Here is a 27,842-nt window from a genome sequence, read left to right as displayed (position 1 = left end):
ATAATGGAAGGGGAAAAAAAAAAAAAAGAAAAAAAAAAGAAAAAGGGAGCGGGGAGCTCGGCTTGGTTGGCTTCGTTTTCTGTAACAAACTATTTTCCACAATTACTTACCTGTATCGGTCAGGCTGTAATGGGACTGTAATGGGTAGGAGATCCGCTTCGACAAGAAGAATGAAATCAAGAGAGTAACAGGGCCACTATTCTTATACCTAGGTAGCAAAATTAGGACCTCTACAGCATAAAACTAACGAAAGACCGACATGGAGTAAGACTTGTAATAATATTTGAGAGAGTCTCAGTCATACCTACCTACCTGCTTGCAGTTGCAGGAACCAGGATTGAAAGCCACTGTAGGGGCGTGAAGAATTTGGCCTGTCATTCTTGACCCACTGTGCACGCGGACAGTTTCATGCGCCAGGCAACGTGGGCCAAGGACAGCAGATGGATAGATCATCCCTTTTTGGGCGATCAGAGGAGAGAGGGAAAGCCCCTTCCCTGCAGAGTCAAGACTAGGGTGATATTTCCCGTAAGCTGTATGTAAGTCGAGGTATGTATGTACCAAACACTAACAAACTGCTGGTAAGCAATAGTTTACAGCCACTACTGCTTGATTATTGTTTCTGATAGTACCTATTACCATTAACGTTGGCTTTGCTTTGCATCATGATGGCCAGACACATATGCTGCTACCCTGATGATCCCTTTCTGTTTGATGCAAGGATATTTCGGTTCAAGCAGAAAGGACCATCTTTTAATTTTGGTATTTAACCATTTTGTTAAGATACTCTTAAGCTGTATATAATTGCTTTTAAGGCCCTGCAAGTGTCGGATGATCAGCACAAATTTAAGTACAATTTAAGCTAGGGAAAGTGTGGAAGAGATCGCCCCAGAGATATCCCAACTAATTCACTCTACTCCGTATGAAGGAGCGCAAACAAGTACGGAGTACTATTTTATCGATTTACCCTGGTCTAACTTGATATAGGTATGATCGTACTCCCCAGAGCTTAAATACTTTGTATTATTTGGAATCATTCTTTTGGTTCTTCCCACTGTCACAAATGCTTCGTCAATCTAGCAGAGAAAAACGTGGCTCGCGACGCACCCTGATACCCATCAACCAGGGCATTTGTATGGTAACCACTGACATGTCCCCGGCAAGACCGAATGAAGATCGGACAGATGCCAACTGGCCGGGGACGCCAAGTTACTGCCACTTACTCTGTACAGTGACAGCTTATCAGAGTACAGGTCTAGCGCACTCACCTTCCAATTTTGGTATCGGGGAATTCAGCATACGGTCCAATCCAGTATTGATCAGCGGTTGTTGAGTCATTAGCGGTCCAGCAGGAAATCCCCCCTGGGTTACAGCCAATCAGGAGTAGGCTATAGACAACCTGACAATCAAGGCTCTTGCCTAAAATTACTCTAGCTGCATGCCCAGGTGGCTAGTCCCCGAGCCACACAACCTGGGAAAACTGGGAGCGTTCGCCAATCATAATCCCCAGAACTGATTTCTTAATAGGACTTCCAGAGTTTCATCCCTCATTGAGAGACCTTTGCACCTTGTCTTTAATCGAGGTCGTTTGGTGGCCACTGATCGTAAGCAATCAAAAACCTTTAACGGCAATAGACACCACAAAGCTACTGCTTAAGTGAAAGGACTACAGAGAGGTCTTGATAACCTGCGACTTGGAGGTCGGCCAGGTACTCATTGTTTCAGGGGTCCTTCATCCACTCCACGTGGAATCTAATTTCCTTCCAAGCAAACCAAGCATTTCCCTATCGCAGATCAACAGTGAGCCTCAGGCCGTCAAACAGACAATTGTACTCCGTAAGGTGGAGATGGGTTGAGGTTTGAGCATCAACACTATTGTACAACTGGAAAATCGATGCTGGTACAACAGGTAGATGCTTTGTGGTGTTTGCATTCATTATGAGGTCACGTCAAAAAGTTTATGGTTGAGGAATGATCATCTCAGTTATTTTCTTCGCTGATTGCAACTTGTAGAGCAGGTACCATCAAGGTGTCAGAATAGAATAAGGTTGGAATGATTCAGTTAGATTCTCAAATAACTATTGCAGGCTCTCTGTATCCTTCAAATGCCGTCCAATAACGTGATATAGACGAAATGGAGGAAACTGTGGAGGCAATAGGTACATAGTATTTACTGCCTGAGTGGAACGGGGCGTATTCTGGAAACCAATTAATGGCGGAAATAAAAGCCACCCTTTCCCTGCAAACCAAGTCTTGGGTTTCTTGCATCCGTCCATGACATTTCCAAGTAGGTAGCTTCCCTTTCCTTACATGTCCTTCTCCATACGTGAGACAGAGCAAGAGTAAGACCCATCTGAGCGGTCCCACGTGGACGCACGTGGAGGAAGCGCTGGCGGATTGGTGGGCTAGATCTTGTTGCTAACTTGTTGGTGTGGCCGGCCGTTTTGACCTGCAGTTGGGTCCGTCTCGTAATGGGAGAAGGGGTCCAAGTCACTGCATCCTGTGATTGGAGATTTGGAGCCAACATATGGCGATTTCAGCGATATGAGTCAATATCCTGCCTTCCCTGCCGAGGTACTCCTCTGGGTACCGTATGTCCTCCTGCATCAAGGATCCTTCCAACCAGTAGATTAATAGCTTTGGAGGAATAATACAAATAGTCGACTCTATCATGTTGACATGAACTGTCAATAAACTTCATACTCTGCATCGGACAATTAGTGAGGAACTCAGTCGCCTGCACTCACCGCTCTATGGCATCAACCAGATGCTTGACTTCGGTCCCACCTTGGGAGTGGGTATATTGTTTTAGATTTACCGCGTGGCCCGCGACAATATTAAAAACCATTTACTATTATCTAGTGCGAATTATGGTTTACTCTGTACATAGTACACCAGACCAGTCTGGTTTGTAAATCTCTAAAACATTGATATCATCAACATGAATCTCTTGTCAAAACTCACTGTCAAAGCGGCCATTTGCCGTAGGGTCCGGCTAAGCTCGTAAATGGGATCTTTTGGGTAGTCCATCAATTCAGCAGTTGGCAGCCACTGGTTCAAGGCATCCCAGAAAGTCTAAAACAGCCACGCAAGCTGTACGTCCCCCAGATTGAAACACACCCCTGGCAGTGGCTTTCTGGAGTCAAAGCTCCTTGGGAGCTGGGTAGGTCCAGCAAAAGCAATCATGATTGCTCAGCATGGTGTCATCTGTGGTGAGTCCGACTCGCCTGTCCTCTGCTGCAGTCTGCGGCTGCAGCCTGCAGGTCTGATCGCCGTAAATCTGACATGGCCATGAGGCATGAGCCTCATATGTTCTGGATAGAGTTTGGGCTTGGGCACATCGTTCATCGAAGGATTTTAGCGAGGTTTAGTAGCTGATAGCGGCCCCTGTAGGCTCAATTGCATTATGATCAGTAAACCTCCAGGTTTGTTAGATAGGTAATGGTCATTACCACTGTAAAACCGGGGGAGTCGATCAATCTTCCTTTCAGATTTATGCTTTACATGCTCCGTACAGTATGCGTAACCAGACTCTTCTGGAAACGTGTCTCTGGTGTCCAGTCCCACTTCTATTCAGTGACATTATGACATATCATCTGAAAACCAAGCGGTGAGACCCCGACCATCAGGACTCTGGAGTCTTAGTGATGAGTCTTTCTTGATCGTAAACTGTACAGGGAAATGTCTGACTTGTCACAATAATAACTCGGGAAGGAACTGCGGTCAGATGAGCTAGTCTTTTGGCGAGAACTCTATTATCGTTGTCAGCCTGTTTCATGCCAACCCTTTTACGAAGACTGATCATGAGCCCATGCGGTGTCAAACACATGGAAGGATTCTTAGACTGCAACTCGTTTCCGATATCCGAGCATTCCAAACATGCGTCTTCGCCTTTGCTCGTCCGTCTTTACCTTTTCCGTGTTTTGCATACGTTCAAGCCATGGCATTGACAGGACTAAAATAGCCCACAGGTGAGGCGAGTTGTCTGACTCTCAGCCTTGAGGGACAAGGGACGGAATTACTCTCCGCGTTTCATCTGTTGATTAGCAAAGTAAAAGTCGGTGTATTCTATATGCATTACATCCGGATTATACTGCTTGTTGCGGTTTATTATGAACGCAGATCCCTGAACGCCACGCGAGAGATGACTTTGGCAGGGATAAGCTATGTTGGTATTGGCAAGGCTGAGTCTGGAGTCTGGAGTGTCTACTTGTCTCGTTGATTAAAGGCACACTCTCAGTATGTCAATTGATTAAAGGATTAAATATAACGATTATCATCGTCGGGGAGGAGGAAATTATCACCTGTCCAGTATTACAGGCCTTGTACTCTAGTATATACTCGCATCATACATTATCAACCATCTCTGTCACCATCAAGATGATGGCTTGTAACAAACAACTAGCTCGCCAGAACTGCAGCTTCTGAATTATTCCACTAACACCCCGCATACTAAGCTGAGCTATATGATGTGGGCGAAGGCGATGAAGCTCCTCTACAGAGACAGTCATATTGATTGGACCAGACCTTTATTTGCGCAAGTTTGCCATGCTACTAACGGAAACTTACAGAACGCCTTAGGAACTGTCAAAGGATCGTCCTGGGAGGATGTTTGCTGTCCAAGACCAGCGTTGATTATCAATCACTACATTACGGCTTCACAGTGCTAACTCACTATAGACCTGTCAAATGTCAAGTATCGGCAATCGGTTTCTAATGAGTGCATATGGGCAGCCTCGCAGGACTATCATCCAAATCAGGCGAGTTATCGGCAAGGAACATGTTCTAGACAAAGTCAAACAGGTCTAGAAGGTCAGACTCCATGACCGATATGCCCATGCTCCTGCAGTGTCACCACTCGCCGTCCACACGGAACGCTGTCTCCAGCCCAGCATATGCAGGCTCCCGAAGCCAACGTCGCTTTGAGAGCTGACATGGATAGTATTCATGGAAACTTATGCTCAGCCGTCTCGAAGCACTATTTATTTTCTGCTTGCAGCTTGCAGCGTTGCTTCACATTTAACCAAGAGAGGAAGCTACCTTAGCTTCCTGGCCCTTAATACTGACCATTTATCGTCATAATGCAGCTTGACCTCAACAACTTTTGGATGCTCGAAGACAATGCTCATTGATGTGAAATCACCGACCCAGCCGTAATGTCATTAAAAGATACCAACCAAGTTTTCAGAAATCAACAGGCTCGACATCCCCAGGTCTCTGTATCATGTATGAAAACATGAAACATGACCCCACATGTAATAGCGGTTACGATGATTGTAACTTCGACCAACTGGTGGGGCAGGTGGGGCAGGTTTGTAAGTTTGTCGTTACGGTGGTAGGCAATATTGTGGACTTGTGGGTCATGGAAGTCGCCTGGGAGTTGGGGCTTCTTCAATACAGCAGTCAGTCGATGATGGCGTGATGCTGGCTAACAAACCTATAACCTACCTCAAAATGATACTAGCTACTTCGCCGTGGTGGAGAAGAAAACGGCGAGGAAGTGGACACTGGAAATCCGAAGAAAATTGAACACAGCCAACGGAGTACACAGAACGGCAAGGAACGAAAAAAACTATGATAGCCACGTGGTTCGATGAAGGTTTAGCACCGAGTTTGCGAGCTTGTTGCGTAATAGAGTTGACAGGTGATCTCTGGGAATCGGAGATATCATTTATGGTAAGTATGTTTTCTGTAGGAATGACTCCGTAAAACTAGGGAGAAAACTTTCATCTGATTATTATATCCGGATTCTGCTATGCTACTATACCAACTTGTAAGGAGAAGTGGGCATTCAGAGAAGCAGGAGTATCTCCATCTGAGGGCTTCATTGATGCAATAGACTGTAGCTCCAGCAAGCTTAGCAGCACTACAACTGCCTATTGTTTATGGACAAAATCAATGTAAACATTGAGCTTGCTTGTTTGTTGCGAGCCTTTCTACCCTGGTACATTTAAAAATAGCTTCAGTTCTTGGCTTCTCATCAGAATCCTAATACCTTACAGAGTTACAACGCAAATAGCGGTCTCATCCCAAGCGACGAGTCGGCACCGGTGGATATCGCATATTCTGCTTCGCTGTCACATCCCAAAGCCTTGTTTTACCCCTGACCCATTGTTTTATTGTAGCGGTGTACCGTAGTAGCATGTAGATATCGCTGCCAAGTTTCCGCTGTGGACACTGGACACAAACACAGACCTTGCCGGATTCCGGTGGTCCATGGGCCAGAACGACATCGTCATTCCATGATGCTTCTGGAAGAGAAGGGAACAATATCCGAAATAGAATAAATATCGAACGGTGAAACCAGATCGTACCGTGGTCGGCATGATCTGTATAAATTGCACTAGTTGGTTTCGGAGTTGCCATCGTCCTCCGCCAAACAACTTCCTCCAGAAGGATCAGATGGGGCGCTAGAAGGCTTCGGGAAGGATTCCAGAACGCATTAGAAGAAAGTGGAGGCGGCAGGTCTCGCTTGACGATACGAGATGTCTCACATTATTTCCGTGGTGAGGCTGTGGAGAGGTTGGGATTGTGTGATGAGTCGATGGATGGTCATATGCAGGACGTAAGGGATGAAGGAGAACTCCTGTGGACATCCGTAAATCCTAGATACAAGGCTCAAAAGTCAAGAGTCGTTGAGCGATTGCGGAGAAGTCCTTCGCGATCGAAAACCTGACGTATCAGTTTCCCCCATCTGTCGATCAATGCCACAATAATGATCAAACAAGACAAACGCAAGATAATATGAAGATCAGCGATTCTAGTCCAATTTTGGATCCCGTTCCTTGAAGGCAAACACAAGGGGAAAACAAGGGTCATATGGGCTTGATCCAAACGCGCAATTGGCTCTCTGACACCGAATGATAAGGTCGGACGATAGGAAAACTCGCGGACTTTGGTCATCTCCGAAAACACACTGGCTGGAGACACACGTGGCTGATCTTCCCGAAGGCGGTAAATCGGAACTCTGCAATGTCACGCAGTAACCGTGAAATACCAGGGCCGTTCTGTATGGTATGGACATTACCTCAGTAGCGTGGTCAATATGCAATGTAACCATTACCAAATCTATCCACATGGTAAAGCGGCAACAGAATCTTACCGAATTCTGGAAATGACGAGAGGCACTAGAGAGTCTCAACACGAGGACCACATATCATCTTGTTTTGTATTATTATTTTACCTCGTATCTGACATCATCCTATGGGTAACGGAGTTCTCCGTGACCCAAAAATTGGGCAAGTTCGGATGAACTGCACCCAAAGCCAAGTAGGTATTGTTGATTACGGCTGATACAGGAGTCTTGACACTCAAACTGCCTTCAGCTGTACTTACGCCTGAATTTCTGCAGAAGCAAGGGGGCGGGGAAAGCATGGATGATAGCCTCAGAAAATGATAAGTGTACAGCAATTTTTTAGGAAAGAGAAAAAGGAAAAAAAAAAAAAAAAAGGCCAAAACCACTGATCCTTGTAGCCCACGCGAAAACAGCCTCGAGGGCAAATCAGAGTTCTGGGCCGATCAACTTGCCCCACTCAGCCTTCCACCACGCTACCGGCCTCATCTCGTCATACCAATCTGGGCCTAGTGTACTTTCATCTCTTGTCCACATGGCTGGGAAGTTACACATCACACACCTGCAGAAGGTGAAGGAAGGACCTTGGAGTTGTTTGCCTCTGCACCACATTCAAGATGCAAAGAGCGCGGGTCGACCATCGCATAATGAACACGCTGGCAGCTCTATCTATCGCTCAGTGCCTCTAGTAGCCTAGATGTCAAGGACTATAGTTTCAGCTGCACTTAATCTACATCTGAGTCATGCAGATTGCCCCCTAAACTATTATATACCACGCCTAAGTGGCTGCTGATCGAACCATTCCAGGCGTCGTTAACTCATCTGCCGACCACCGTCGCCAAGCTCGCTCTCAAGGTTTCTCTCAAATACTCTGCAAGTGTACTTTGTGTGTTTCAACCCGCAGGGTCAATATCTTAATGCTTCCAAGTCCTTTCTACAAATAGGACGAGCTACATGAACCCTGAAGAATCGATGTTACCGCCACACTAGTACAAAGGTCCGCCACAGACCAATCAACAGAGCGCCAGGAGCGGAAAATACAGTCCAAAAGTACGGATTCGCTCCCCAATTTCATCTCCGGCATCGCGACTACACCTCTCCCCAGCGCTCCTGAAAGTGCTACAGAGTACAGCTCAGAATGTGAAACCTCCTCCCAGCATCCGAACATCCCAACTGCGATGGTTGACTCAGTATCTTTGCGCATAGACGCAAAGACTTGGTAGTCATGGCATCGAACTGAACTCCGTACACTCCGCTGTGATTGCGTGCATTAGTGTCTGGCCTCGCGGGATCCTGATTCGCCCGATTCGCGATCGACTGCAATATTCAAGGGGGGCAGTCCTGGACCTGGGCTGGGCCGCTAGCCTGCCATCAAGGAGACTGTGACATTCAATTTCAGTTGACTCGTGCTGAATAATGCACATCAGCTTCGTCATAGGTAGCCTGACTGAATGGCTCGTGACGCGGTGCGGATGCCAGGGGGATATATCTATACCGTCCCTAGTGTCCGTACACGATTTCCTTGATTGATGGCCGCGAGAGAACGGGATTTGAGGTCGTCTTCCTTCGGACTTTGCGGAGATGGGACTATGCCTTTCCTGGATTGTGTACGGAGTAGTGTGATTCTCAACCTGTCGCCGCTGCCGACGATCTGTTGGCTCTATGCCACGCGCATACATACTCCGTACCGCTGTTTCAATTCGATTACGGAGTCCTACGTTGGGCATTGAGTGCGAGTCACGCTCTCCCCGGTTTTAGATTGATAGCATTCTTCAGGTAAAAAATACGGAGTATCACATAGATGATTAGACCATAGGATACATGATCCTTGCGAAGACAAGCTTATCGTGACAGACCTAGTCCGCGTATGGTGCGCCTTCCTAGTTCGGCCACGATCTCTGCGTAGATTAAGGATTAAGCATCAAGCTCGTCTGTATGGTGTCTAATGCCACGTCCGCGTCGCTTCGTCACATAGTCTTGCTTTAGCCCTCGTCTACATAAAATTAACTTGGGGTATCAAGTTCCGAGACAAAGCAGAATGGCACTCCTTCTGTCTGGTCAGGTGCCTTGGGCAACCAAAAGGAATCTCTTTCGATCTGGGGACTATCACTCAAAGAACATAGTATGCAATCCTGGACGTTTATGGCCGAGAGTGGCGCTGATCATTATATAAACATTGGGCTAGACTGTGGAGTAAAAGCGGTCGATTCAAAGAAGCAGCGTCTACACAGTAGACTAGATAGATTACTGTCTGAAGGTATACTGGCACTAATCCGTATCCCAGTAGCGCCGAGGTAAAAATACTCGGGTTGTCCCTTGGGGGTTTCCCGAGCTGTATTGCATGGACGTTGGACTTGTTTCATCGTTGCAGATTATCTGAACCATCTTGGTGACGAGATGTCCCCCAAATACCCTGTGATTGGCTTCAACCTGTCCCCGCAACATGGCGCCATGTGATATGGTGCTTGTCATCCACGCCATACACCACACGACAATCGTTAAGCTTGTGGTTTCACAAATGTGGCAAGTGATAACAGACCATGTCACTCACGCCACCATTTCCCTAGTGAGCCACCCGATCCCGCCATGGCAACCACCTCCTCGAAGCTGACCTCAACACGGAACATCCGTCCATCTGCAGTCCCACTTCCCCCGCCGACAGGGTTGATCAACCCCCAGCTAACTAGCTTTTCCCACGCTTCGCGCGCCACATCTCGACCCCAGACACGACCAGGAGTGACGGTCGCGCCAGATACCGAAGCAGACGTCTTAGCAGATGTCAAGAGTCGGACATATTCCGCATATGCTGCGGGGAAGGACAGTGCAAGTGGGGCTAGATTCTGAGGCTGACCGGCTTCGACGCCAGGGTCGTACAGCGCTGTCAGACGGGACGCGGCCAGCAGGAGCGAGAGCGGAAGAGATGACGGGCTTGCAGAGATAGTTGTGGACGTAGAGAAGGGAAGAGGAGCAGGATCCGGGCACGATAAAGCCTGGTTGCTGAAGGTCTTGGGTGTCGGGATTTCGAATGAGGAGTCGTAAGTGCTGTAGTGCAACTCAGTTATCGCCAGTAGGGCACTTGCGAAGAATTCTTTGACAGATTTTGTCTGATGGTATATCCTCTGCAGATGATGGTTGAACGATTCGTCGGCCCAGAGTGCCTATTAGATGTGAGTTAGTGTCTTCTGACAAGTGCACCTAACCCAGAAAAGAGAGTATACCTGTAGATATGTCCTCCACCCCTCCAATAGTGTGTTTCGCTTCCCGGGTGCGACATCGTCAAAAAAGCAGTGCTTCTCTTTGTCCTCCAAGTTCAACGCCGCAAAACAGATTTCCGAGAAAGTTTCGAAGCTTCTGGGAAGTGGAACGTAGACATATCGATGACTGAACCGACTCTTGACACGCTTTTCCAACATCTCGGTCACATCGACTTTCGTGGTAAGCCCCAGCACAGCGATTGGAGCTTTGCGAGCTTGTGCGATGTCAAATAGATTGTAGAGCAAGGTCTGTCGGGGATGAGTCGCGAACAAGTCAAATTCATCAAGAATGATGATGATGGACTTGGCCGCCGTGACGGCCTTCGGGTTTCCAGAAGGACCGAACAATTCCTCCGGATGAGACAGGAGAGCAAGTAGAGTTGCCATGGTGTCGGCGTAGGTACTGACTTTGCCTGCCTCTTCTTCGGTGTTGGTCTCACGACCGAGTTGGCGCCACATCTCCCGCAGCGCAAGTCGATCATCTGTGTGTAGGAAGCCGTTGAGTCGAACCACATGAAATTCATTCATGTGTTCTTTCTTCAGCGACGATATTATCGTCTCCACAATGGCGGTTTTGCCGCAGCCACGAGACCCAAGGAGCAGCATTGAGTTACCTTCGCCAGCGGTGACGGTCTGCTCAATGAGCTGACGCACCTTGGTGTATTCATTCTTTAGCCCTTTCAACGGAATAAGCTGCTTTCCATTGAGCTTTTCGAGAAGCACCTTTGTCAGAAGCCGTAGTTCTTCGTTAAGACCTCCCTGAACAAGCCTCTGGAAGCGTTCTGCATAGTCGGGCAGAGGATCGGATGTGACCGTACTGTCGTCATTCTCGATCGCATCCTGGTGAGTGGTGTCTTGCTGTAGTTGCATTGAAACAAGGTCGTCTAGTCCATCTTGGTACTCCTCCGCGGTCGGAGACTGTAGCGACTGTTCTCGGCTCTCAGGTTGGTCTTCTTCTTCCTGCTGCTCTGTGGGAGCGTATCTGACGGAGGCTCTCTTAGACCTCGTTCTGGCTAGTCCTCCCCTCTGAGGCTGCGGTGAGTTCTCCTCAGCCTCTTCCGTTTCCGGCACCAATCTACTTCTCCTTGTGCTACGTGGCGTTCGCTCAGATGGTCCGATAGATGATCTGGTCCTCTTCACTGACGACAGGGTGTTGAGATCTTCTTCCTCGTATCTCTGCGGTGGCTTCCGTTGACGTCCGCTCGATCGAAGGCCATTCCGCGAAGGAGTCTCCACGTTCGCCGATTTATCTCCCGCCCCATTCATGGCTGTGTCCTCACCCGCATCTGGCCCAGGTTGTTGTCGAAATGTTTTCGAGGTAGTGGGCGATGCGCCCTGGCCGGTAGGTGACGATGCAACCGAGTGAAGATTCTGGCCGTCATCTCGCATTTGAATATCACCATCCTGGTCTGCAGACTGTATGTCGGACAACCTCCTCCTCTTCGCCGCTCGTGGGTTCGTCATTTTGTGATGTCAGGTCTTCGGTAGTGTTGGGAACGGAGGTCAAACCCGAGGGAAGGGAGAGCGAAACTGCTGCGATGTAGGCTACTATCTTTCAGGCATTGGTCGAAGTAAAATCTCCTCAAGCGTTATACAGACATTGAGCTTTGTCGAAGATCAATGGCCGGTGGTGATGCCCATGCGACACATCAAACCCAAGAATAGACCGCTTAAGCGGACAAAGCTTTCCGACGGGATTGCGACCGAATCACCTAGGTAGGCATATCAATATTAGAGGTAAGCAACATGAAAACGCTGGCAAGCACTCCACATACGAGGTCAATATTCTGGACAGTACGCACTGTATTTTGATATGGCCAATTGAGTAGATCTCAATAGATCTTGAGTCCTCTTGCCGCGATGACAAGGATGATATCGTGATTTAGGTAAAACGCGTGACGCGAGATCAGGTGAATCTCTCTGTGCCACAGGAATATTCAATGCCAAACCATCTTGAGCAAAAACATTAATCTAGGGGAGATCCCGACATTGTTAGAGCTATCATGATCAACCCAGCCTTTCAAATGGCTTAAAATCGCTCATCGAGCGCCTGAACGATCAAGTTCTCCGAGTATAAACCACATGCATGGTACATGACACTACAGTGTACACGGGGTCCTACGGCGTACTTGGTTGCCATTGAATGACGGACAGCGAAGAAAGTGCATAGGTGTCATAGGTGGCTGAGAAGAGTAAGCAGATGTCTGTGATATATATCCCAATGGTCCTCTTCAAGTGACATTCAATGCGTGAGAACCCTTCAAGACCGACTGACTACAACCGCCAACCTCGGTTATCCACCATCCCCCTCGTCTGTTGGACATCCAAGCTATCCTCGTAACCAGAGAAGACTCTCGCGTGAATAAAAGGAATTAGCACAATCTCCTCGCATCGTCTCCTTTCTTGGTATAACATTTCATCATCAGACTTGGAACCATGTCCTCATCATCAATTAGAAGACCATCCAGAAGCCTGGATCAATTCGAGGAGCTCGTCTACGAGTACTCCGCGCGGATGGGCCAACATGATCAGGAGGTATAGTACGGCCCTCACTTCTCAATAACCCCCAGATGGAAGTCTAACCAAGCGTCCAGCACTGGGACTTTGATCCTCGCGCCTGCAATCTCCGCTTCGAATCCGCTACCCGTGGGCCTCCAGCACAAGTCTCATACCTTCTCACCGTAGCCCCTAAACTGTGCAATTTCATGGGTAATCTGCACGGCGGGTGCGCCGCCACGATTATCGATGTCCTCTCCACCGCTATCCTCCTGGGCATCTCGAAACCAGGTTTCTTCTCCCTCGGTGGTGTTAGTCGAAATCTCAAGGTCACTTATCTGCGCCCCGTGCCGGTGAACACGGAGATACGACTGGTATGTCAAGTTATCCATACGGGGCGCCGGTTGGCGCTTTTGCGAGCTGAGATCTTGAGAGCCGATAATGGCGATCTCTGTGTGCTGGGGGAGCATGAGAAGGCGAATACGGATCCTGAGTCAAGCGTGAAGATGTGATGTTCTTTCTCCATTTGTCCAGACTTATATAGATACCTTGTTAGTATTCTGTTCTATCGTCGAGATTCCCGTGTGCTAGAAATAGACTGGGGGCATGAAACTTGGCTCTGACGAGAATCGATTCCCTTACTGCGAGACTGAAATATTAAAACCAATTCAATTTCCAGCCTACTGACAGCAATTATGAACAAGAATGTGCCCGCAAGACCGTGTTGAATTTCAACCTATACCAGGTGTGCACTACCACAGCCTGTCAAAAACAGCCAGAAGCAAAGTGAGTGTGTGCGCTCCAGAATGCTCATGGTTCATTGTGGATGGCAAGGATGAACAGGAATCCAAAAGATATTACGGTCCAATTCAGCAACAACCAAACACGACACTCGGTTATCGAAACTTCGTGCTGGGTTACAGCACCCTCACGTCTAGTCCTCCGCAAGTCTCTGGTCCTCCCGAAGACCCTCAACAACCAGCTCTTCGCCTGTGGCCCGCTTGTAAAGGTCCCGCACGTCGTCTGTTTTGACCATTAGCAACTATGACGCGGCGGAATAACTGTGACATACCTGTTGTTGTCTCAAAGTGGGAGGTAGCATCATAGCTCTTGGAAATGAAGATGTTGTCCTTCTCGCCGCTGTCCAAAGGTTCGTAGAGAGGAATGGGAGGGCCAAAGAACTTCTCTTCAATCTGGCCGAGACGCTCGAATCCGGGTTCCAGTTCCAGGTGGTGGTTTGCATCAGTCTCGGCAATAGTAGAGACAATGGCGATGTAGTAGCCCTTGGGGCAGACATTGTGGGCGGATGACACCATGGCAATGTAAATGTCTGATTCTGATCAGTAAAGTCTTGAATCTAACAGACTCCAAGGTCCACTCACCGTGCTTCCTTCCAACTTGAGACTGAGGAATGATCAGCTGCAGCGAGTCGCTGCCGTCGGTCTTTTCAATGGGGTGCTTCAGGATGCAGATGGCCTTCAGGAGGTAGCCAGTGACCCGAACCTTGCCAGGGAAGTAAGATGGGTCCGCGATGATCTTCTTTGTCTTGGTGGTGAACTTCATGGCCTCACTATTGTCCTCGCGATCCTTCATGGTTGCCTTGATTCCAGAGACCTTGCCGCTCTCGTCGTATAGAACCTCGTCGACGCTGGTGTTGAGCATGTAGGTGCCACCGTAAATGGCAGACAGACGAGCAAATCCCTGGGGGAGCTCACCCAGACCATAGAGAGGGTAGATGTATGGGGACTTTCCGTACCGGGCCATGGAGTTGACATACAGTCGAATACGATGGATGGTCTCGACGGCCATGCCAGGTGTTGTGATGTACTCATCAGACGGATAAAGCGCCATGGAGTGACCGACAAAGTCGCGGGTGTTGTCCTCGAGTCCGAACTTGTCATAAACCTCCTTCATTGTGCACTGAGCGACATTCAGACCTGAGCCCTGCACATTAGCAGCTGAAATGAATGCTACATTGTAGAGACAAACCTTGGTGAGTAGAGGGGTCGTCCTCCTTGAATTCACCAACCCACTCCAGGAACTTCTTAGCTCTTCTCTTCTCGAACATGCCCATGAGGGATGAACGTAGAGCTTCACCAGCATCCGATGGCACCTTGGCCACAGTAGCTTTGGGTCCCTTTCCTTGCTGGACATAGCTGCCAGCAATCTGTTTGAATTCAAGGTATCGCGTCACATCCGTAGAAACCAAGATATTCGTGAGTTCACCGTTTGCCATCAGCAGCTTTGGGACCAGATCAATATTCCAATCGTTGACTCGTCCATACTTCTTCCAGGGTTCTTCGCCGGGGCGGACGTTGCCGTATTTCTTGAACAGCTGCAGGACAAACAAGGCATCAACAGATGTTTAAATGAACTAACTGAACGATGGACTTACGGTTTCAATGTTCACGGAAGCAGCTTCTCTAAAAATTGTGTCAGTATGATGGGACGTGGATGATCGGATAGCTACCCCAGTTCTTACCCTCCGTAGTGATCGTTGCGATCAATGTGGAGCACCTTGTTACCCTTGACACTGAGAACACTGCACACAATATCAATAGGCTATTCTTCAGGCCGAGGAGATGAATCTTATCAAAGTCCGTACCCAGAAAGCACACATTCCGTCAACCCTGCGAGGGGGGTTAGCACTACAGCTGTCAAACGGCGGGGTAATACATACCAGTGCCGAGCACCACAACATCATACTCGGGGGCGATCTCTTCCATGATGGATGGGTCGGAAGGGGTGCAAAACAATAACAATAAAATAAGCAAGGAGGAGTGGAAGTCGTGTGAGATTGGGAGAAGATAGATTTGGAGAGAGGAAGGATACGGAGACACTGAATGTTGCGGTGAGTTTGTAGTTAGCAGATAGTTTAGTCGTGGTGTCCAGGAGCTAGTCTGCTGGAAAGCCCCCCGCGGATCATCAACCAAGGACCAGCAGATGGGATTGGGCCCACAAGGGGGTGAGGATAAGTACGCCGCTCGCTGTCTTCATATTAAAATGAGCTTGGAATATGAGGCCCACGACTATTAAAGATTTAATTGATAATTGATCAAATCACATAGAATACTGACCTCCTGAGTCCTGAATATCCCCCTTTTCAATGGCGCCCAAATCTCAAGCCATAACAGCTTAAAATAACCTACCTACAGACGCCCGGGGACCTAAACTATTGGCGCTACGGAAATTGGCACTGTGCTAACGCAAACATACGTTTAAGTGGATTTGATGGCACGTATAAATATTTGCTTGGATGTTTACTTATTGATAGCCTGACAAAATATACAAAGACCTTTTCGCAACCCAAGGAATAAACAAAGACCGATTTATAGAAAACAGTACAACTCTCCGATATAGTACATGTGGGATGTCCCTGATGTGCAAACCATGTCCAGACAACATGAAGTCATTGCATGAGCAGCTGCCAATTATCACTACCTACTCCTGATTCTCCTCGTCTTGTGGGCGATATCCGTTCTTGTAAAGCCGCTTCGCATCTTCCCAAGCATACCACCTCTCGCGCAGAACGTGCTTGATGCCATTTTGTGTAACGCGGATCTATAGTCAAGAGAAAAAAAAATTAGTAGGACGTTCATCGAGGAATGATATTTAGCGCATCAGCACCGATGGATCCAAGCCATTGAGCACCCAATAGATCGGGAGCCAATTTGCAGGCAAGAAGAAAATATGAAGGTCTGGAGTCGGAAAGGAATGAGAAACTCACGGTTCTATCTCTTTCACTAGCTTCCCATTCTCCGTAACCCGCCTTCAATCGCTGTCTCTCGAGGTTGGACGTAGCTATGCGATTACGCTCCTTGACACAGACCCACCAGAGACAGTGAAGGTCTTCCCACGACTTTTCCCGAAGTTCTTGGATGGACCAGGAACGGCCTATTTGATGAGCCACAATTAGCAAAACCTATGTCGACCAGGAATAAAGGTGAGAACCAGGTGGTTGAATACGAACCGTGAGCAACATCATATTCTGGTGTGCTCAGTGCCGACCTATCTCTGGGGAAGAATCCCCAGAGTCCGTGATCCGGGGTCGCTTCACGCTTCTCGAGTGCCGCGGGGGAGACAGGCTTCGGCAATGGGTACTTTGACACGCCCAACTTGAATCTGGGGCCTGTTCGGTGAATAGCTGAGACACCGCGGGTCTTGTTCAAGTCACGTCCACGGCCACCGACGACGGCGGTCGAGGAAAAAGATGAGCACTGGACCGGGGTCCGGATCAAGGAAAAATGGAGCGACGGTGCGAGGTAGGGAGGGGGCAGTTCGACCAGCGGAAGACCATGGCACTGGCGAGTAAGCCGTGCGACCGACTGGAGATGCATATTGAACGAAGTTGGCTGCCAGTCACTCCTTGAGGGGAGACCCGTAAGATGAGCTTTTTGCGGCGTTGAATTCAGATGCAGGAGTGGACCTCCACGAAAGAGTCACGTGAATATTTAGCCGCCATCCCCGTTGACAGCGAGGAAATATGTGCAACACTCTGTACGACAGTATCTAGTGTCTTAAGCGTACAGGGAATGAAATTTGAATACTATTATATGTAACATCAGTTTAGTCCTGAGGTAGCCGTCTTAAAGGTTTAGGTGTTGTTGATTGGAGTTGATGGCCAGCACCGACCAATCCTCCTACATCGCCATTGCTTCCAGCAAGAAACGAGAGAATCTGGGCCGTCTCCTCATAGCATAGATAGTTACATATCACACCCTCTTTGCTTTCAGAGAGATATAGTAAACTAACAAGTCCGTACACCGCCTTTTTGGTTATCAAATTCTGCAGAAAACCCTCTAAGCTGAAGATAAATTAGGCGGTTAATACTAATGGTCCGTGCGTTCCCTTCAGAAGAAGCGCGCGTTTGTAGCCACTCCACCTTCCAGTAACAGAGAAGTAGTCGCCGCATGAGGATTGAGGACTGAGGTGAAGCAACACTATTGTTTAACTGCTCTCTCTACACTTTCATGATCGCTTACTCCATTTCCTCTTTCACACCTTTCACTACTCAGATTGCTCCTTGACGGTCAGACACTATTATGAACAGGCCAGGTGAGTGTGCATTGGATTCTTTCTCTCTAGAGTTTCTGCTATTTGTGGTCTTGCTCCGCTATAGCAACACCGACTGGTTACTTTGTGCGATGAATCCCTTTCATGTATCAGCTTCTCGGCGTCAGAGATGTAGACCCACGTTGCTTGGTGAAGAGGAGAATTTCCTCAGTGATTTTCATAATCCAATTGTCGTCTTCCCACACTACGTCCACCCTCGATCATATCCAAGACTTTGAACGCCATGGACGGACGAGCCATCTGGCTAGCCCTCTGGGCCTGTCTGATAGAGATCGCGCCGTCGCTTTCGATCCACTGTTTTGTTACGTTTGCGCTGATCAACCATTACTTCTCTTCAGGACCCGGGCCACAGCCTCTGAGAGGCATGTCTGGTTTCCCCGCACAGCAACAAGCACAGGCTCGAAACGCGACACTGGCCTCGGCGCGCTTGCCTAACGGAAAACTCGGTGCGAGTCCATATTGCTACATCCTGAATCTGCATGGCATGAATTATTGCTGACCAGGAGTGTCGGCAGGGAGCGGCGCCAACTGGAATTTCAACTTACCTGTTAGCGGGACACCAGGACTACAAGGAAATCAGCAGCGCAACGTTGGAGCTATGGGGACATTTGCGCAAAGCCTTAGTGGGGGATCGCAGCCTGCTACACCTCTTGATCTCTCGTATGTGTGACTTTTTTTCCCGCCCTCTAGAGTAGCCTTCAGTGTTGTCGAATTTGCAGCACAACTTTTTTTTCCTTTGATTCCTACCACTAACCTTTGTTCTCGCAGAGACTTCCCTTCGCTATCAGGAGCACCTCAGCAATCTCAGACTCCAAACCCAGGGCTAGTGTGGGGTCAGCGTGCCTTGCAGCAGACTCCGCAGAGGCAGCAGCACCCGACATCCCAAGCACCCTCGCGCGCCCCTCAGACACAGTCGCATCATCCGCAACAACAATCTCAGCCATCGCACGAAGACGTATTTCCCTCTGGTGCTCAATTCGCAAATCGTTTAGACGACTTTCGAAATGGTGGACAGGGTATCAGTGGTCAACTAGGAGGTTCTGGACAGCCACAGACAGGCAACATTGACGAGTTCCCCCCTCTGGGACGTAATGTCGCTGCGGATCTCGGCCAAGATCGCAGAGAGTCTCTGATGCAAAGTGCTGGACTCGGTAATTTTGGCGGCACAATGCCTTTCACTGGCGCAAACCAGAACCAGTCTGCTCAAAATCGCACCATGATTGGAGGGTCGATCAATGGACAGGATACTTCGAGAATGATGTCGCCTACAAATGCTGGGTCGACAGGTATGTTTATTAATTTTTCCCCGACGGCGAACAGGGTGCTGATCGCTTTCTCAGCCATCGGAACCTCACGCTCACCCGTTAACCAAGGAGCAAATGGAGTTCCTGGATCGGAAAAGGAGGTTAGGAGTCTCTGCAACTCGCGCCCATCCCCATTCCCTTGCTAAATTCAGTATGCAGGACTTGAACGTTACTACAATGGCGAATCAGCGTAATTTCACAGAGCAACAGCAGGCGCAGCAACCGCAGGCTGCGGCCGGCGAAGCACAAGACGTCGCTGCAGCTGCGCAAAGCACTGAACAGCCACCACTTGCTCAGATGAGCGAGCTCGACAGGTTTGGACTTGCAGGCTTGCTCCGGATGATCCACAGTGACAGTCCCGACGTCGCGAGTCTTGCAGTGGGTCAAGATCTGATGACTCTCGGTTTGGATTTGAATCAGCCTGAGTACGTTGTTGCTGTTATGGCACAGAAGCTTTTCCTTTGCTTTACTAACATGTGTGGTTCGAAGGCCCCTTCACACCTCTTTTGCGTCACCTTTCGTTGCATCGATGTCGGCCGTTCCTATGGAACAAAATTTCTCCTTGCCTGCATGTTACAGTGTTGCCAATATCCAGCCTCTACAGACCCGTATACCCAGCTTCAGCGATGAGACATTGTTTTATATCTTCTACAGCATGCCTCGTGACATTATGCAAGAGCTAGCTGCAGAAGAGTTGATGGGCCGCAAGTGGAGATATCATAAGATTGAAAGATGCTGGCTTACACGCGACGAGACGTATCCCGGTCCTGTGGATGTTGAACCTCGCGTCAGCGAACGTGGCGTTTATCTGATTTGGGATCCCACTACCTGGAAGAAGATTCGGGTATGTATTCTTGGCCCTGTTTTGAATCCATCCTGGAATGCTGACCACTTGGTATCAACAGCGTGAGTTTATTCTTCGCTACGAGGACCTGGACAACAGACTGGATCACAACAGGGGTCTTGCGCGCCCTCTTGGATTTCCTCATCAAGCTTCATGATTTCTGGTGGAATGTTGTATAAGCAACGGCGTTGGGTTGGCTACCAAATTTCTCTGATGCGGTTCAGGTGTTGTAGCCGGTGTTCTACTCCCGAGCAGTCAGGTGTTTTCCGGCCTTTTGTGGCTTCTATGGGAACTTGGGATATCTGACATTGATCTCTTTTCATGGTAATTTGTCAGTGTAGACTTTGAAACTATGAAGTGACGCCTTCAGTCATAAAAACCCGGGTCGTGCTCCTTATTATAGTCACCCCATTACAGAATGCCATGCCCGGTTACCACATACACGTGGCCCGTGTGTCCCTAGTCATCCTGGACCTTCTCTCGAGCCGAAGCTGCTTAGTTTGTGCTAGGACTTGAGGGCGGTTGTGATGAGAGCCACCGCCTCCAAAGGAACCTGTCCATTCGCCCCATAGTTGTCTTGCAGATATTGCCGCAGCACCATTGGAACATCCTTCTCGTGCGACTCTCGCTGTTCCTCAGTCCAGAATTTGGGAAGCAGGTAAGGGATTATCATCATGCAGACTTCGAGGAATTCATCGATAGGGATGGACGTCTCTTTCGGCACAGGGGTGACTTTGACGTCTCGGAATCCTACCTTCTCCAATTCAGACTGGATGTAGGATTCTGAGTCCCAGCCGGCGCTGTGAAGAGCGAGGAACTCTTTCTGTGTTGGAAATGGGAGATTTCCAGGCATGGTCTCAATGGCGGCTTTCATAATTGGTATCCAGTTGACTATATGTTGCACTTATAGTCAGTGTTTGCTTTCGAGGGTGAATGTACACGATGTTACATACATCTCTGCCATGTTGAGGTTGCGAGTATACCTCCGGATGCGAGGATCCTGAAACACTCTAGCATCATTCATTAGACAGGTTCCTTTTATGTCTGACGGGAGGTCAATTACCTTTCAAGGCGGCGTTGGCGTCTGGGAAGCTCTGGAAGCCTAGTTGAAGATTGCGACTGTCAGCATGCCATCATAACTCTGGATCTGAGTGTTTAGTTGGTAAAGCATACCAAAAGAGACAAAAACGTGCGTATAATGCGCATCTGGAAGCCCAGTGTCTAACGCATTCACGATCTTCGTTTCAGCATTGACCCATCCTTCATCTTGAAGCCTCTGCTTGGTGTATTCCAACATGCCTTCTGACAGATCGCCGCAGGTCAATTTCCAAGTTTTCTTTGCTTCATCGTCAAGTGTGCGGTTGAGTACGCTGGAGACAGCTCCAATCCCACAGGCATTGTCAAGGACAACCAGCGGCTTCTGGCTGGTATTAGCCACGCCAGAGTAGTCAACCAAGGTCTGAGCATATAGTCCAGTGAGCTTTTCGGTGTACTTGTAGCGGTCAACAAAGTCCTTGGTCTGGAACATATTCTGGATGTAGTTTATCTTGGACATTTTAGTGAAGTTGAAGAGCGAGTATAAGAAATACGACAGAGAGTTTTAGATATAACAGTAATAAGTCTAACAAGAAGAGACATTCTCCTTCAGACATTCTGGGGTCTTTATACCCCTTCATGATCATATAATCTGCTCATCAGCAGATGCGCCAATGACAAATATTAGGGTTAAAGTGTCCGAAATCTCTCCGCGAGAATCCCGGGAGCTGGAAACAGTGCTTCCTTGGGCATATTAGCATAACTGGTAACCTGACTCCTAATGTCAACCAGTAGGGGAATCTATTTATCATTCACTCGGGGTTGCATTGGTTCTGTAGTTAAGTTCTCACTTACTACGTTGGGAAGAGCCTTTGGTAAAAAGGCATGCTGGGCGAGAGTCAGGAGAAATGGAAATATACCGCCATTCCTTCCTCCAGAAGATACTGTGAAAACTCCTCTACTTTCTGGATCAAACAGTCGCTGTCTGGCTGGAAGTAAATAGCAGCGATAGTATTAAAAGCTGAAGGGCTGACTATGGGTGCGACAACACATAGTTCAAATGGTGCGGGAAGATATACAGATGCAACTAAGTCTATCCGAGTGCCCGTAGAGCTGACCATGGGGTGGATGATCGAGATTAGAACTGTAGAGCTATCACATCTAAGACGCTGAGTGAGAAACAGTCAGTAACATCTTTTCGATCATTTTGACTTGTACACCTAATCATTTGTGAGCACTCACTCATTGGGAACAACAATGAGAGGCGGTACGAGCCTGATCATGTGATCTAATCAACCCCCTGCAAAGCTTACATCATCAAAATGATTGACGCTATCCCTATATTAGCAAACCATAAACATGGCTACGGTCGGCCAAACACCGCCGGCGCGAAAACAGTCGGGAGTCTTTTAACGTTTGCTCAGATCAACCACTGCTTGGTCGCACACTGTCCTTCGCTATCACCATCCCATGCGCTTAGGATCTAGTTTCCTGGGGCTGGATCGAAGTCGCAACTATGAGGGTCACAGAGATTGTTATTGATGTGAGTCTTTACTGTCAACATCGATTAATCAGAGTCGTTTATGGCTGACTTCGTTGCTGATAGGGCTTCAAATCGTACGCTGTGCGTACAGTTATCTCAGGATGGTATGCGCTTCTCTTGTGATGGTTTTATAGATTGCAGGCTTTTGTCTACGGCTATTTTTGGATATTCATGGTTTTGTGCCACAACCGCTGGAAGGGAGCTGACTGTGATGCGCAGGGACGAATCATTCAACTCCATCACTGGGCTGAACGGCAGTGGTAAATCGAATATCCTAGATGCTATCTGTTTTGTTTTGGGAATTACAAATATGTCGACCGTTCGTGCGCAAAACCTTCAGGATCTCATTTACAAGAGAGGCCAGGCTGGTGTCACCAAGGCTAGTGTGACCATCGTGTTCGATAACCGGGATACCGCCAAATCGCCCATAGGCTTCGAAGAGTATGCGACCATTTCAGTTACTCGCCAGATCGTCCTCGGAGGCACCAGTAAATACCTGATCAACGGCCATCGTGCTCAGCAGCAGACAGTACAGAACCTCTTCCAGAGTGTCCAACTGAACATCAACAACCCAAACTTCCTGATCATGCAGGGTCGGATTACGAAGGTCTTGAATATGAAGCCCGTGGAAATTTTGTCGATGATTGAGGAAGCGGCTGGTACGCGTATGTTCGAAGATCGACGGGAGAAGGCGGTTAAAACAATGTCCAAGAAGGAATTAAAATTGCGGGAAATCGAAGGTTTATTGAAGGAGGAGATTGAGCCTAAGTTGGAGAAACTTAGAGCTGAGAAGCGAGCTTTTCTCGATTTTCAGCAAACACAAAACGACCTGGAGCGGTTAACCCGGCTGGTGGTTGCTCATGACTACCTTCGAAGCGGAGAGCGGTTGCGAGTGACGGGCGAGGAATGCGAGAACAAAGGAAGCAAGATGCAAGCGCTTGAGGAGAACGCCGCCAAGCTCAAGAACGAGATCTCCCACTTGGAAGAGGATATGAAACGGGTCAGAGCTGCTCGTGACAAGGAATTGCGAAAAGGAGGCAAATTCCAGGCTCTAGAGAACGAGGTCAAGTCGCATTCGCACGAACTAGTGCGACTGACCACGCAATTGGACCTTAAGAACGCCAGCGTCTCAGAAGAGCAAGAGAAGCGAGAAACAGTCAAAAAGACCGTCAAGGACCTTGAGAAAGTTCTCAAGGAAAAGAGGGAGGTCTACGACAAACTACAGGCTGAATATGATGCCGCAAAATCTGAACTCGACGCCCAAACAGCCGAAGTCGAACAAAAGGAGGAACTGCTTCAGACATTACAGACCGGCGTTGCATCCAAGGAAGGTCAAGAAAGTGGGTATCAAGGGCAGCTACAAGATGCCCGTAATCGCGCCAGTGCAGCGGCAACCGAACAAGAGCAGGCCAAGCTTAAGATCGCTCACCTTGAAAAGAGAATCAAAGAGGAGGAGCCTCGAGCCAAAAAGGCAAAGCAACAAAACTCGGGACTCCTTGATGAACTGGAAGGCTTAAGGGCTCAAGCGAAGAAGCTGGAAGCAGAGCTCACAAGACTCGGCTTTGAGCCTGGAAAAGAAGAGGAGATCTACCAAGAGCAGTCGGAACTGCAAAGAGACATTCGAGATTTGCGCGAGAGAGCCGACGGGCTCAAGAGAAAAGTGGCAAATGTCGACTTCACTTACGCAGACCCCCACCCGAATTTCGATCGATCCAAGGTCAAGGGCTTGGTTGCTCAGCTCTTCACCTTGGACAAAGACAAGATTCAGGCCGCTACTGCCCTGGAAATTTGTGCCGGAGGCCGTCTTTACAACGTCGTTGTCGACACTGCAGAGACTGGTACACAGCTCCTTCAGAATGGCAAACTGCGCAAGCGTGTGACTATCATTCCTCTCAACAAGATCTCCTCTTTCAGAGCTTCCGCGGAGAAGATCGGGGCGGCGCAAAATATCGCGCCGGGCAAAGTGGACCTCGCTCTGTCTTTAATCGGTTACGACGAGGAAGTCACAGCGGCGATGAACTATGTCTTTGGCAATACCTTGATATGCCAGGACGCGGATACCGCCAAGAAAGTGACGTTCGACCCGGCTGTCCGGATCAAGAGTGTCACGCTCGAGGGAGACGTCTATGACCCATCCGGAACGCTGTCTGGTGGTAGCTCGCCCAATTCAAGTGGTGTTCTTGTCACCCTGCAGAAGCTGAATGAGATTACACGGGAAATGAGAAGCAAGGAACGGCGTCTCGCAGCCTTAGAAGACACCATGAGGAAGGAAAAGAAGAAGCTCGATACTGTCCGGGCTATCAAACAGGATTTGGACCTCAAGAGCCACGAAATCAAGCTGACAGAGGAACAAATCAGCAATAACTCGTCCTCATCGGTAGGTTGTCCAACTGGGATCTGACTTTAGAGTTCTTCTGATTTTGGGCAGATTATTCATGCTGTCGAAGAAATGAAATCAAACATCGAGCAGCTGAAAAAGGACATCTCTGACGCAAAAGCTCGTCAGGCTGAGGCAATGAAGGACATCAAACGGATCGAAAAAGACATGAGTGAGTTCAATAACAATAAGGATAGCAAGCTGGCGGAATTGCAAGCTACGCTGGATTCTCTCAAGAAGAAGCTTGCCAAGAACTCGAATTCAGTCAAGGCCCTGCAAAAAGAGCTTCAAAACTCAAGGCTCGAATCTGAACAAGTTGGCAGCGATTTGTCGGCGGCAGAGGAACAGTATGCCGAGGCCGAGAATACGCTGAAAGCTCAGATGGAAGAGATCCAGTCCATGAAGCGCGAACAGGCCCGAGTCAAGGTTTGAAGAGAATACCCCATATATCGTCTGCGTTAACCTAATGCCGTTCCTTAGGACGCTCATGACATTGCCCAAGCGCAGCTTGAGGACGAGAGAGCCAAACTGACCGGTTTCGACGAGGAATTGCGTGAACTCGAGGAGGCAATCAAATCGAAGAACTCCCGGATCACCGAAGAGGGTCTTGAGATGCAGAAGCTTGGTCATCAGCTTGAGAAGCTGCAGAAAGACCAGCAGGCAGCTGCCCAAACGGTTGCGCACATGGAGGAAGAGCATGAATGGATCGCAGATGAGAAGGACAACTTTGGCCGCCCAAACACCCCTTACGATTTCAAGAGTCAGAACATCGCGGAATGCAAGGCTACCTTGCGAAATGTCACCGAGCGATTCCAAGGCATGAAGAAGAAGATCAACCCCAAGGTCATGAACATGATTGATAGCGTGGAGAAGAAGGAGGCCGCTCTAAAGAACATGATGAAGACTGTGATCAGAGATAAGCGCAAGATCGAGGAAACCATCATCAACCTGAACGAATACAAGAAGGAAGCTCTCCACAAGACCTGGACCAAAGTCAACGGTGACTTTGGTCAAATCTTTGCAGAGCTACTGCCCGGCAGTTTTGCTAAATTGGACCCTCCTGAGGGCAAGGATATCACCGATGGTCTCGAGGTCAAAGTGTCTCTAGGCAAGGTGTGGAAGCAGAGTCTGACGGAACTGTCTGGTGGTCAACGGTAAGCTTGACATCTGTGATGTGTAAATGCCGAAGCTGACATGTCAAACGCTTGTAGATCGCTCATTGCCCTTTCACTGATCATGGCACTCCTGCAATTCAAGCCTGCGCCAATGTATATTCTGGACGAAGTTGACGCCGCGCTAGATCTGTCTCACACGCAGAACATTGGTCGGTTGATCAAGACCCGTTTCAAGGGCTCTCAGTTCATTGTCGTCTCTCTGAAGGACGGCATGTTCCAGAATGCCAACCGTATCTTCCGGACGAGGTTCAGCGAGGGAACCAGTGTGGTCCAGGCTCTGACACCGGCCGATATGAAGTAATGAGGGTTTCTACTGTTTGTTTTCTCCTGTCTATATTCAAATGCTTGACTGTTGCTCAGGGATACGGTTTTTGAGTTGTACTTGGGCTTACTGGGTCGGATATTGTCCGTGATCGGCCATGCTGGATTTTCGGAAGTGGTGTTTCTAGGGTGATATACATGGTTCTTGGATGAGTCTGCTTTGATTCCTGGTGATGATGAATGCATAATGATGATTATTTCAATCCCTCAAAGTAATAGGTAAATGATGGCAGGTATACTTCCATTATCCAAATATCTCTATAGAAGTACGAGGTCCCCAATTTTGTGTTGCTTCCGGGCCAATCAAGCCGTCTGTTCCGCTGGCCGGAACAACAACTGTCAGATGTCTCCGAGTTCCGTCATTCTGCCCACCGCCACCCTGCGGGTGAGCATCACTATCTCCGGAATTTAGTGATTGCCTGGCACTTTCATTCAATTGTTTTCCAGCGTCAATCCTGACAATTCTTTTGGTGTGCTAAATTATTACCGTTTGCACTTAATACTATCTCTTGCGTTTACCTCGCCACGGGTCACTTGCAAATACATCAACTTTGGTCCTATCCGCGGGTCGTCCAGATCAGTCATTCAGCCGATAACAATGCCCGAGGAAGAACCATCGCTCAACATCCCGTCGCTGCTCACTTTAGCAGTCGTTTCTTTCTTCGTTATCAGATGGTTCCTTAAACGCGACGGCAGTCCCGATGCAGGCGCCCCCCGCGGCCATGGTCGCGGGAACATCGTCGACCCAGCCCAGGTGGAACAAATAGCTCAGATGTTTCCTCAGCTCAGTACACGCGAGATCATGTGGGACTTGCAGCGCAATGGTGGGAATGTTGCAGCGACTACGGAGCGGATTCTCAGTGGACGAGGACTGGATATGGTACGTACCGGCGGTTCCCCTATATGTCCATCACCGGCGGAATGCAGACGATGCGCCGCGCGGGCCCGTTTCGATTCTTATTGAAGCGACTGAATCTAATGAGATGATGTGTATAGCCGCCACCCTCTTTCCAGCCAGCGATCGTTCTGCCCTCTACTACTGCCGCTCCGGCAGCTGCGCAGCCCTCGTCGATGTCCGGGGCTTCCCTAAAGTCTGAGGGCCAGGATCTGATCTCCCGATACAACCTCAGCTCGAAAATCAATGGTAGTGCCGACGCTACCAGTGATCAATCATCGCAGAAATCGACGAGCGGGTGGTCGCAGAGCAAGGAGGAGCGACAGCGCTTGTTGCAGAAGCGGAGAGACGATATGATTTTGGCAGCTCGGAGGAGGATGGAGCAGAAGCAGCGGCAGGCTGATAATGCGTCAACTTGAGAGGACTGTAGAAAAGATTTCATGATCTTCATTTCGC

General features: G+C 48.8%; 8 protein-coding genes across 8 annotated transcripts, besides 2 other annotated features; 4 read left to right on the top strand and 4 right to left on the bottom strand.

Moving 5' to 3' along the window:
* Positions 1-13: 13 nt before the first annotated feature.
* Positions 14-44: a microsatellite.
* A 7,372-nt stretch (positions 45-7,416) lies between these two features.
* Positions 7,417-7,446: a microsatellite.
* A 2,166-nt stretch (positions 7,447-9,612) lies between these two features.
* NFIA_086460 (origin recognition complex subunit 4) lies at positions 9,613-11,787 on the bottom strand (the record flags this gene model as incomplete). Its single annotated transcript, XM_001260587.1, has 2 exons — positions 9,613-10,227; positions 10,288-11,787. The coding sequence occupies 2 exons, from the start codon at positions 11,785-11,787 to the stop codon at positions 9,613-9,615; spliced, it is 2,115 nt and encodes a 704-aa protein (XP_001260588.1).
* A 972-nt stretch (positions 11,788-12,759) lies between these two features.
* NFIA_086450 (PaaI family thioesterase) lies at positions 12,760-13,331 on the top strand (the record flags this gene model as incomplete). The annotated part of the gene is made up of 2 exons (XM_001260586.1): positions 12,760-12,858; positions 12,918-13,331. 2 exons carry the CDS (start codon positions 12,760-12,762, stop codon positions 13,329-13,331), a joined length of 513 nt encoding a protein of 170 aa, XP_001260587.1.
* Positions 13,332-13,753: 422 nt separating this feature from the next.
* Positions 13,754-15,545, bottom strand: NFIA_086440 (secretory pathway gdp dissociation inhibitor; the record flags this gene model as incomplete). Its single annotated transcript, XM_001260585.1, has 9 exons — positions 13,754-13,842; positions 13,892-14,149; positions 14,202-14,385; positions 14,419-14,756; positions 14,809-15,154; positions 15,215-15,242; positions 15,302-15,361; positions 15,425-15,449; positions 15,500-15,545. The coding sequence occupies 9 exons, from the start codon at positions 15,543-15,545 to the stop codon at positions 13,754-13,756; spliced, it is 1,374 nt and encodes a 457-aa protein (XP_001260586.1).
* A 715-nt stretch (positions 15,546-16,260) lies between these two features.
* mrpl4 (mitochondrial 54S ribosomal protein uL29m) lies at positions 16,261-17,156 on the bottom strand (the record flags this gene model as incomplete). Its single annotated transcript, XM_001260584.1, has 3 exons — positions 16,261-16,380; positions 16,547-16,713; positions 16,790-17,156. 3 exons carry the CDS (start codon positions 17,154-17,156, stop codon positions 16,261-16,263), a joined length of 654 nt encoding a protein of 217 aa, XP_001260585.1.
* Positions 17,157-18,115: 959 nt separating this feature from the next.
* Positions 18,116-20,197, top strand: NFIA_086420 (NOT2/NOT3/NOT5 family protein; the record flags this gene model as incomplete). Its single annotated transcript, XM_001260583.1, has 7 exons — positions 18,116-18,338; positions 18,408-18,552; positions 18,661-19,178; positions 19,233-19,297; positions 19,356-19,621; positions 19,686-20,040; positions 20,102-20,197. 7 exons carry the CDS (start codon positions 18,116-18,118, stop codon positions 20,195-20,197), a joined length of 1,668 nt encoding a protein of 555 aa, XP_001260584.1.
* Positions 20,198-20,545: 348 nt separating this feature from the next.
* gtmA (gliotoxin thiomethyltransferase) lies at positions 20,546-21,595 on the bottom strand (the record flags this gene model as incomplete). Its single annotated transcript, XM_001260582.1, has 4 exons — positions 20,546-20,931; positions 20,994-21,050; positions 21,104-21,142; positions 21,214-21,595. The coding sequence occupies 4 exons, from the start codon at positions 21,593-21,595 to the stop codon at positions 20,546-20,548; spliced, it is 864 nt and encodes a 287-aa protein (XP_001260583.1).
* Positions 21,596-22,928: 1,333 nt separating this feature from the next.
* On the top strand, positions 22,929-26,471 carry NFIA_086400 (condensin subunit SMC2; the record flags this gene model as incomplete). The annotated part of the gene is made up of 4 exons (XM_001260581.1): positions 22,929-24,995; positions 25,047-25,421; positions 25,476-26,149; positions 26,207-26,471. 4 exons carry the CDS (start codon positions 22,929-22,931, stop codon positions 26,469-26,471), a joined length of 3,381 nt encoding a protein of 1,126 aa, XP_001260582.1.
* A 618-nt stretch (positions 26,472-27,089) lies between these two features.
* NFIA_086390 (CUE domain-containing protein) lies at positions 27,090-27,805 on the top strand (the record flags this gene model as incomplete). Its single annotated transcript, XM_001260580.1, has 2 exons — positions 27,090-27,371; positions 27,488-27,805. 2 exons carry the CDS (start codon positions 27,090-27,092, stop codon positions 27,803-27,805), a joined length of 600 nt encoding a protein of 199 aa, XP_001260581.1.
* Between the last annotated feature and the right edge of the window lie 37 nt (positions 27,806-27,842).

This window comes from Aspergillus fischeri, genomic scaffold (assembly GCF_000149645.3).
Source record: "Aspergillus fischeri NRRL 181 1099437636264 genomic scaffold, whole genome shotgun sequence".
Classification (NCBI taxonomy): domain Eukaryota; kingdom Fungi; phylum Ascomycota; class Eurotiomycetes; order Eurotiales; family Aspergillaceae; genus Aspergillus; species Aspergillus fischeri.
Note: the sequence above shows the minus strand (reverse complement) of the source record. Positions and strands in the feature narration are given on the sequence as shown.